This window comes from Trachemys scripta, chromosome 23 (genome assembly GCF_013100865.1).
Source record: "Trachemys scripta elegans isolate TJP31775 chromosome 23, CAS_Tse_1.0, whole genome shotgun sequence".
Lineage (NCBI taxonomy): Eukaryota > Metazoa > Chordata > Testudines > Emydidae > Trachemys > Trachemys scripta.
The window spans coordinates 63,359-73,964 of record NC_048320.1 but is presented as its reverse complement, the minus strand read 5'-3'; the positions used below and the strand labels follow the sequence as shown (position 1 = coordinate 73,964).

General features: G+C 46.5%; 1 protein-coding gene across 1 annotated transcript in view; it reads right to left on the bottom strand.

Moving 5' to 3' along the window:
• Positions 1-1,049: 1,049 nt before the first annotated feature.
• LOC117869349 (zinc finger protein 558-like) overlaps positions 1,050-10,606 on the bottom strand; it is a 10,071-nt gene continuing 514 nt past the window's right edge. The window contains exons 2-4 of the mRNA XM_034756134.1: positions 6,959-7,047; positions 6,301-6,427; positions 1,050-1,456 (exon numbers count right to left, since the gene is read on the bottom strand). Of these exons, the coding sequence (XP_034612025.1) occupies positions 1,329-1,456; positions 6,301-6,427; positions 6,959-7,036 (333 nt within the window). The 5' untranslated portion in view covers positions 7,037-7,047 and the 3' untranslated portion in view covers positions 1,050-1,328. The remainder of the gene's footprint in view (positions 1,457-6,300; positions 6,428-6,958; positions 7,048-10,606) is intronic.

Here is a 10,606-nt window from a genome sequence, read left to right as displayed (position 1 = left end):
TTGGCCGTTAGAACCCCCACAGCTTCAGTGTATACGTAAACTGAAGCCAGGAGAAGTTGTCACTGTTTATGACTACGTTTGCTGGGAGGGTAGGGGACAAGGAACTACCCTGACAGGACACTTACACACAGCTATCATTAGCTTGAAAAAGTATGTTAATGCCAGCACGTTGCAAGACATGCATTTTAATTTCACTACCACTGCAGGCAATCATATTATCTACTGACCTGCAGATAGAGTTTTGCAACTAGCCTTTATGTTCCAGATACCCTTTAATTGGACTAGTTTAGTACCTGATAGATTTCAGAATTTGTTTTCACTGTTACCAGAGGTTCAGAAAATCTCTGAAGTACAAGGGCAAATTCACATGCTTCAAAATATATATCAAGTTGAAAAGTATGCCTTTCATACTGCTTATAGAGTATCCACTTTATGTACTAAGTATGATGTACTGTGTTTTATAACTAAGACTGTACAACAACCCCATCATGTTATTGCTTGTGTTGCTATTAGTTAGCTTAGGATTATGTTATTGTTGTTGTAAAGGACATAATAATAGTAATACCTTTCATGTTTATGCTAATCATGCATTGTCATTACATCCAATCAAAACCCCTCAGATTGAAGCATCTGATGTAGAATCTGAATTCCAAGATTTAATGCAAATAGAGATTTGAAAATGTTTGTTGTACTGGTAGTACAAAAGGGGGGTGGGTTGTGGAAGCAGAGAAAGAACTGACAGGAAGGAACTGCAATGCATGACAATTCGTTAGCAAGAGTCAGGCTAACTGTAACCCTCATAACGCGAGATTTGTAGAAGTGAGTGGGAAAGAACTGTGAGAAGTTGTTACGACCTTGTGTAGATAATGTGTAGAAAATATTGTATGTAGGCTAGAGTCAAAACAAGTGAGAAAAATAAGATATCAAGATGGCCTATGTATAAACAAAATGCAGCTGTTGCTTATTATTGTCTGTAATTAAAGGTATACAGGTAAACAATTACAGCAAACCTTTAGAGAGACCTGCTTAGCTCTCTCCCTCTGCGCAATTGTGAGAGAAAATAAAGTATCTGACTTGCTGTACCCAAACAAAAAGTAAGAACTCTGTTATTCTCCGACAAGCAGCACTCAATACTGTGTGGCTGAGAACGAGTTACACGCTGGAGACTGTGTGTTACCTGCCCAGGGGTGGCCGTTCTCACGGTAAAGCAGTGTAAAAGGCACCCAGTCTGGGGAACTGAGGGGATACAGTTGTTCAACAGTCCAGATTGCACTGTGGTTAACGTCACAGACACTCAATTTCAAAGAGGCTCCTAAAACACCGGGAAACTAAATCCATGTCCCAGAAATCAAAGTCTCCAGAGAGAGGGCAAGTCTCCCTGGCACTGCTTCTTGCTGATAGAGAGGTCCGGAGACAAAGAGAGAGTCCTGGGGAAGCTGGAAACAGTAAGCAGGGGCTGGTGGGGTTCAGTGGAGAAAGGGAACAGGAAGGACAGGGATATTACTGAATGCAGGATCTCAGCAGTAGTAAATGTCAGGATAGCACATATTGCAGCCCATTGAAAAAAATAATCCCAAAAATACATATAAAATGATCGGGTCTAAATTAATTGTTTCCATTGATTTATAGAAGGGCAATAAGATATTCTCTGTATTATTGTCTATCCCTTTTAAAATAATTCCTAACATCCTGTTTGCTTTTTTGACTTCTGCGATACACTGCGTGGATGTCTTCAGAGAACTATCCACACTGACTCCAAGATCTTTTTCCTGATTAGTTGTAGCTAAATTTGCCCCCATCATATTGTACATATAGTCAGGATTATTTTTTCCCCATGTGCATTACTTTACATTTATCCACATTAAATTTCGTTTGCCATTTTGTTGCCTATTCACTTAGTTTTGTGAGATCTTTTTGAAGTTCTTCATAGTCTGCTTTGGTTTTAACTATCTCGAGTAGTTTAGTATCTGCCAACTTTGCCACCTCACTGTTTACCCCTTTCTCCCAATCATTTATGAATAAGTTGAATAGGATTGGTCCTAGGACTGACCCTTGGGGAACCCCACTAGTTACCCCTCTCCATTCTGAACATTTACCATTTATTCCTACCCTTTGTTCCCTGTCTTTTAACTAGTGCTCAATCCATTAAAAGATCTTCCCTCTTATCCCATGATAACTTAATTTATGTAAGAGCCTTTGGTGAGGGACCTTGTCAAAGGCTTTCTGGATCCCCCTTGTCCACATGTTCGTTGACCCCTTCAAAGAATTCTAATAGATTAGTAAGACATGATTTCCCTTTCCAGAAACCATGTTGACTTTTGCCCAACAATTTTTGTTCTTCTATGTGCCTGACAATTTTAGTCTTTACTACTGTTTCAACTAATTTGCCTGGTACAGGTGTTAGACTTACCAGTCTAATTGCCAGGATTGCCTCTAGAGCCCTTTTTAAATATTGGCATTACATTAGCTATCTTCCAGTCATTGGGTACAGAAGCTGATTTAAAAGGATAGGTTACAAACCATAGCTAATAGTTCCCCAATTTCACATTTGAGTTCTTTCAGAACTCTTGGGTGAATGTCATCTGGTTCTGGTGACTTGTTACCGTTAAATTTATCAATTAGTTCCAAAACCTCCTCTAGTGACACTTCAATCTGTGGCACTTCCTCAGATTTGTCACCCACAAAAGGTTTGGGAATCTCCCTAACATCCTCAGCCGTGAAGACTGAAGCAAAGAATGCATTTAATTTCTCCGCAATTACTTTATCGTCTTTAAGGGCTCCTTTTGTATCTTGATCGTCCAGGGGCCCCACTGATTGTTTAGCAGGCTTCCTGCTTCTGATGTACTTAAACGTTTTGTTATTACCTTCTGAGTTTTTGGCTAGCTGTTCCTCAAACTCCTTTTTGGCTTTTCTTAATACATTTTTACACTTAATTTGGCAGTGCTTATGCTCCCTTCTATATACCTCACTAGGATTTGACTTCCACTTTTTAAAAGATGCCTTTTTATCTCTCACTGCTTCTTTTACATGGTTGTTAAGCCACAGTGGCTCTTTTGTAGTTCTTTTGCTGTGTTTTTTAATTTGGGGTATACATTTAAGTTGGGCCTCTAATACTGTGTCTTTGAAAAGTGTCCATGCAGCTTGCAGGGATTTCACTCTAGTCACTGTACCTTTTAATTTCTGTTTAACTAATACCCTCCTTTTTGCATAGTTCCCCTTTCTGAAATTAAATGCCACAGTGTTGAGTTGTTGAGGTGGTCTTCCCACCACAGGAATGTTAAATGTTGTTATATTATGGTCACTATTTCCAAGCGGTCCTGTTATAGTTACCTCTTGGACTAGATCCTGCACTCCACTCAGGACTAAATTGAGAGTTGCTTCTCCCCTTGTGGGTTCTTGTACCAGCTGCTCCAAGAAGCAGTCATTTAAAGTATCGAGAAATTTTGTCTCTGCATTTTGTCCTGAGGTGACATGTACCCAGTCAATATGGAGATAATTGAAATCTCCCACTATTATTGAGTTCTTTATTTTAATAACCTCTCTCATCTCCCTTAACATTTCATCCTCACTATCACTGCCTTTGACAGGTGGTCAATAGTAGATCCCTATTGTTATATCCTTATTAGAGCATGGAATTACTAATCCATTGAGATTCTATGGAACATGCGGTTTCATTTAAGATTTTTACTTCATTAGAGTCTACATTTTCTTTAACATACAGTGCCATCCACCCCCCGAGTATGACCTGCTCTGTCCTTCCGATATATTTTGTACCCTGGAATGATTGTGTCCCATTGATTGTCCTCACTCCACCAGGTTTCTGTGATGCCTATTATGTCAATATCCTCTTTTAACACGAGGCACTCTAGTTCACCCATCTTATTATTCAGAATTCTAACATTTGTGTACAAGCACTTTAAAAAAACTTATCACTGTTTATTTGTCTGCCCTTTTCTGAGGTGTCAGATTCTTTTATGTGTGAATGCTTCTCGTCTGATCTGGCCCCTACTTTATCCTTTTCCAGCCTCTCTTTCTGACTAAAACTAGAAAGTCTCTATCACTAGACTCTCCTCTAAGAGAAGTCTCTGTCCGATCCACGTGCTCCTCTGCAGCCATCGGCTTTCCCCCATCTCTTAGTTTAAAAACTGCTCTGCAACCTTTTTAATACTAAGTGAAAGCAGTCTGGTTCCACTTTGGTTTAGGTGGAGCCCATCCTTCCTGTATAGGCTCCCCCCATTCCAGAAGTTCCCCCAGTTCCTAATAATTCTAAACCCCTCCTCTCTACACCATCGTCTCATCCATGCATTGAGATTCTGAAGCGCTGCCTGCCTACCTGGCCCTACGTGTGGAACTGGAAGCATTCCTTATGTCATTGGTGCCTACATGTACCACGACCACCGGCTCCTCCTCAGCACTACACATAAATTAATCTAGATGCCTTGAGAAATCCGCAACCTTTGCGCCAGGCAGACAAGTCACCATACGGTTCTCCTGGTCATCACAAACCCAGCTATCCTTGTTTCTAATGATCGAATGTCCCATTACTAACAGCTGCCTTTTCTTAATGACTGGAGTTCCCTCCCCCAGCGAGGTAACCTCGGTGCAAGAGATTACCACAACACCATCTGGAAGGAGGGTCCCAAATATGGGAAGGTTTCCCTCTGCTCCCGTTGACTGCTCTGCTTCCCTGGGCCTTTCATCCTCCTCAACAGCACAGGGGTTGTCTGACCAGAAGTGGGACAATTCTACAGTGTCCCAGAAAGCCTCATCAACACACCTCTCTGCCTCCCTTAACTCCTGCAGTTCCGCCACCCTGGCCTCCAAAGCCTCCACCCAGTCTGAGGGCCAGGAGCTCCTTGCATCGAATGCACACATACGCCACGCACCCACAGGGCAGGTAATCAGACATGCTTCATTGAGTGCAATAAACAGGATAGCCCCCACTCTGCTGCTGGGCTTCTGCCTGCATTCTCTCTTACAGCTACCTAGATTAACAATAGGGTTTTTGTTTAAATCAAGAAGTTTGTATTATAGTTTAAATGTTTTAAAGAATGGCAAGAGTACCTCGCCCCCTTCCCACTCCCCTTCAAACTCCCTAACGAAATTCCCTGTTAGGAGCCTTGGCCGCAAAACTCCCTGGTCGCTTGCTGACTGCTTTACAAAGCACTCCCCTATCACATACCCCACCCAACCCCAGCCCCTGCTGTGAGCCACTCAGGGTAGGGGGCTGGGAGCACCCCAACGACCCCAGCCCACACCCCCAGCCCTGACTCCTGCACCCCCTCACATACCCCCAGCCATGACTCCTTAACCCCTCTCACACACCCCAGTTCCCTGCCCTCCCTGATTCTTGCAACCGCCCATAACCCCTTCCCCGCCACACCCCCCCAGCCCTGACTCCTGCACTCCCACACAGCCTCCTGCTCCCCCACATCCCCACCTGCATCGCTCGCATGAAACAGGAGCTGCCCCAGGTAAGCACTCCACACCCCAACCCCCTGCACTAGCCCTGAGCCCCCTCCCACACCCTAACTCCTGGCCAGACCCTGCACCCCAACGTTTTTTACATATTTTTATAAAGGGCTCTTATCCAAAGCGCTTCACAAACAATATTTGGAAAGATCATTAAGTGCTTCATCAAGACCCTCAGCAATTATCAAGTGGTCTGTGGAAAAATCGGTTAGACTACAAAAAACAAGCAAGGTACCTCACTTTATTTTCATTTACTTCCCATTACTTATAGGACGATGAAGAAAAAAAATGAAAAATGGGGGTGGAGGGAGATGAGAGAATGTTATTTTTCTTGCCTGGGTCCCAAGGAGGAACCCCCAAAATGAAGCTGAGCACAGGGCCCCACTAACGCTACATCCGCCACTGAGCTTCCTTCTCTGAATACTCCCAGCCAGCATTCAATGACACATGTAGTGTCTGTGTGATAAGTAACCCTGGTCCACCAGCTCTGACTCCAACAGCCTGCTCGTTACACCCCCAAGCACATTCAGGTTTGGGTGGAGAAGGCTCAGGGTTTGAGAGGTCAGGGGTAGGAACCTTCTGTTGATTGTGATGCACCTAACCCTCAGTTTTACTTGAGCAAACCAGATATTTGACACTGTGCGATATTACTCCTGTGCTCTGTTCCCAAAGTGTTCTGCAGCAGGGGAAGGTCTCCGGCAGTGGGTATGTCACTGGCATATTGGGGTGATGCTGAAACAGGACAGAGTAGAGGTGGCATTGTGGGGCTGGTGTGAACCTTAACTCTTCATTTCCCCTTCCAAGAACCAAGGGGACAGTAACCCTTACCCAGCGAGGTCACAATCTCATAGTTCTCCTGCATGACATCCCAGTAGAGGGCTCTCTGAGTGGGGTCCAGCAGAGCCCATTCTTCCCTGGTGAAATACACAACCACCTCCTCAAAGGTCACCGGCCCCTGAAATAGTAAAAGTCCAACACTCAATACCTGCTGCTCCACTCACAGCCCCAGTATTCGTGGGGAAGAGGAGCCCATCAAATGGAAGCTCTGGGTGGATCGCAGTCAACAAAGTCCCACCCCCACCCTGCTCAGAGCATCCAGGAAACACCAGAGTGAGGGGACAAACGCTTTCCCGGCAGATCCATCACACACCTACTAGCCACAGACTGATACAGGAGATGGAGCCCCTAGCAGGGTCCAGGGAGAGCTCCCTGGTAGGAAGCCCAACACCCTCCCCATTCTGAAGAGCTGGATATGAAGGGAGGGGAATCTCCCCTAAGCCTGACTGGTGGGTGCCCCTTTCATATCTCACAGCAGCCACTGGTTAGTCAAATCACGCTTCAGCACGACGAGTCTGGTCAATTTTCCTAGCCCCATGTAGCTGGGTTATTTTCTGTTCAATAAATTAGAGTATTTCCACCATCGAACCTCATGGGTCTGTTCCTAGAATCTAGGCCACTTATTAAACAACTCCCTGATAATACCTACCTGACCTGGCTCCTCTGCAGCCATTTCTCTGCCCTGTCCAACGAGAGGACGGGATGAACTGGAGCAAAACATGGACATTATTCTGCAGCCTGGTAGGATGAGAAGGGAAGTTGTGGAGGTTTCAGAACAGGCTTTAATTAATTTCACATCACACTTCCCCCAGGCCCTTTCCCTGCAGACAGACACCCTAGAGCCTGCCATGCTGAGGAAGGCTTGATCTCTTTATACAGTGTAGACCTGGCCTCTCCTGCCAGGCTAAGCCCACAGAGACATTTTTAACTTCCCTTCTCCCTCCCCCCATCCCATAATAAAGTCTCTGAACACAATGCTAGAAAAAAGCAGAACCCCACAGAAATTCACTGTGGGGGATTCCCTCAGACACTGACCCCACGGCAGCCACACCCCAGCAGGAGGGATATGGAGTCAGGAACTGGATTTTCCTCTGTTTGCTTCTCATCTTTTCTACAGGAAAGTGACTCTATCCAGGGTGCAGTAATACATCTTTCTGGGCAGATAAGAGATCTGGAAATCTCTCTCAAAACTCTTCTCTCCCACGGCCCCTTTCAATCTCTCGGTCTCCTTCTCTCTCTTTTTCCCTGTCCTCTCTCCCTGCCTGTCTGGTAGGAAAGTCCCATTCCTGGGTAGTTTGCTCCCCCATGGCTGTGGAAGAGACTATTGTGTGGCAGTGCTAACCCCCTTCCCACCTCCCTCACCCCCAAGATCAAGAACAAGGACTGGAGGCACAAGTTTTCCAAACGGGACCGAAAGTTCCTGCAGTTTTCAAAAGAGGAGAAAAGCAAAAATCTGTGATTTCACACTCGCAGTGTTCGATAAGTGGATAGAAAGTTATCAAAGTGACAGGGCATGTGACTGGGGAATGCCGGACAGTGCCTGGGAGCCAGGACTCTGGCACAAGTTGATCAAAGAGAAGGATTATGGTTAGTAGCAATTCCCAGAGCCCACAGCCAGGGGCCCCAGACATCCCCCAGCCAGGGTCCCACCAGATATTCCCAGGGATGCAGCCCCCAGAGTCCCTGGCCAGGGACCCCAAATACTCCTCAAAGCCCCACTGGCTAGAGAACCCCCACCAGACCATGACTGCCAGGTTGGGAATCCCAAAGGGTTCCCCCCACCAAGAGCTCCCAGGAGACCCCCCCTCTCCCCAAGGGAACCCCCCACTGGGAACTCAGTCCCTCACTGCTTGCTTAGGACCCCTCCCCCCTGCCCTCCAGCAGGATCTGCTATGCCGTTTGTCTGAGACCCCCTCCTCCACCCAGCGGGACCCCCTGATGCTTTACAGTGGGAACCCTCACTCTGCTTGCCTGACATTCCCTGACCTAGTGCCAGAGCTCCGTGCCCCCCCGCCCTTGCCAGCTCTGTGCACTGGGCATGGCAACGATCCCAGGACCCAGCGGGGGAAACCCAGACAGAGCCCCTGGCACAACACCAGGCTCCCTCTAACCCCCTGCCCCAACTCCCCAAGAGACACCCACCCTCGCTGTTCTGCGGCCAACAGGTCCCCAGCAATACCCACCTCCAGGACCCATAGCCTCAGGGCTGGGCACATCAGAACGACCCCCCCAAAACCCCAAACCTCCAGAACCCACCAACCAGATTAGGGTACCCCCTGCCCAGTCACCCGATCACCTCCCCCTACCACAATGCCCCCTTCAGCTCCAGCTGAAATCTCCCCACAGACACCCCTTGCCCCCAGAGCAACAGTGTTACCTCACAGTGTCTGAGAAGTGGATAGAGAGTTACCACCACCCCCTGTTGGCCAGTCACACAGGCAGAGGGAGCCCTAGGGGATGCCTCTTGAACAGGAGAATGGAAGGCCTGGAGAGCGAAAATAGGTAAGAAATTTCCATGCCTTATCACTGGCAAATAATGCCCGCCATGGACCCACCCCAGAGGTGGTTACATCTTAGCACTGTGGGAAGCAACCCCTCTGTCAAGGCTGCTTCCCCACTCTGAACTTTAGGGTACAAATGTGGGGGCCTGCATGAAAACTTCTAAGCTAATTGGTGCGAATTCCCTTCCCTGGATAGCCTTGAGAGACTCTTCACCAATTCCCTGGTGAATACAGATCCAAACCCCTTGGATTTTAAAACAAGGAAAAATCAATCAGGTTCTTAAAAAGAAGGCTTTTAATTAAAGAAAAAGGTAAAAATCATCTCTGTAAAATCAGGATGGAAACTAACTTTACAGAGTAATCAAACGTAAAGAGCCCAGAGGAATCCCCTCTAGCCTTAGGTTCAAAGTTACAGCAAACAGAGATAAACACTCTAGCAAAAAGGTACATTTACAAGTTGAGAAAACAAAGATAAAAACTAACATGCCTTGCCTGGCTGTTTACTTACAAGTTGGAAATATGAGAGACTTGTTCAGAAAGATTTGGAGAACCTGGATTGATGTCTGGCTCCTCTCAGTCCCAAGAGCGAACAACCCCCAAAACAAAGAGCACAAACAAAAGCCTTCCCCCCACCAAGATTTGAAAGTATCTTGTCCCCTTATTGGTCCTTTGGGTCAGGTGTCAGCCAGGTTACCTGAGCTTCTTAACCCTTTACAGGCAAAAGGATTTTGGAGTCTCTGGCCAGGAGGGATTTTATAGTATTGTACATAGGAGGGCTGTTACCCTTCCCTTTATAGTTATGACACCCTCACAAAGACCATTTATCATGGGGTTTGGGATACTTCTGGACCTACGCCGCACTCAGAGCAACCTCCTCATCCCGTGCCAGCTGGAGAAAAGAAAAGGATCCAGCCAACTCTCCTGTGACCAGGTGGGGGCTACTGATCCTCAAACAAGGGGAGGCCTCTGGCTTTGATGTGTATTAAATATGTGGCAGGTCTCTTTCTTTGGCAAACATTTTAACAGAGATAAAGGAGGGAACAATTGAGGAAGGGAAAAATAATCACTGGGAAATTGAACCCTCTGCAACCACCAGGATGGAGAATGACTCAGGGCAACAGATTCCCTCCCAGGAAGGAGAAGTTGCTGGGATTTAGAAACATGGGGAATGGCCCCAAACCCAAAAAGACTTCTAATTGACATTTGATAAGGACATAGAAAGAGGCAAAACTGGAGATTTGAGATCAATGTTCAGAAATGAAAGAGAAAAGGTGGAAATCTGAGGGATTTGGGATCCATTTTTGCAATTTAGAGAGAGGAAAGTGGAAAATCAAAGGGATTTTCTATCAGTTGTTGACATGAGGTAAAATCGAAGTGTATTTCACATCAATAGTTGATAAATGAAGAGGGGAAATGGGCAACATTTGCAAACATTGTATATCCATGTTCAAGAATTGACATTTGAGGATGACATAGAAAGAGGCAACAAATAAAATGGGTGGGAAAATCCCCCACCTCGAAGAGATTTTAAATGGACATTGAGACTCATGGAGAGACCAGGGGGAAATCGGGGGAGAGGGGAGAGCTGATCATTTGAGGGGAAAGGGGGGGATTCTCCCCGGATTTTATAGCCACGTGTGAGATGTTGAGAGAGAAAAGGGAAGAACTAGGAAGAATTTCTATCAGGGGTGAGAGGCAAGTGGTACAAACTGGGGCAGGATCCAACTAACTCCCCTCCCCCCCCCCCCCCCCCCCCTCCCCCCCCCCCCCCGCCCCGCCCCCCCCCCCTCCCCCCC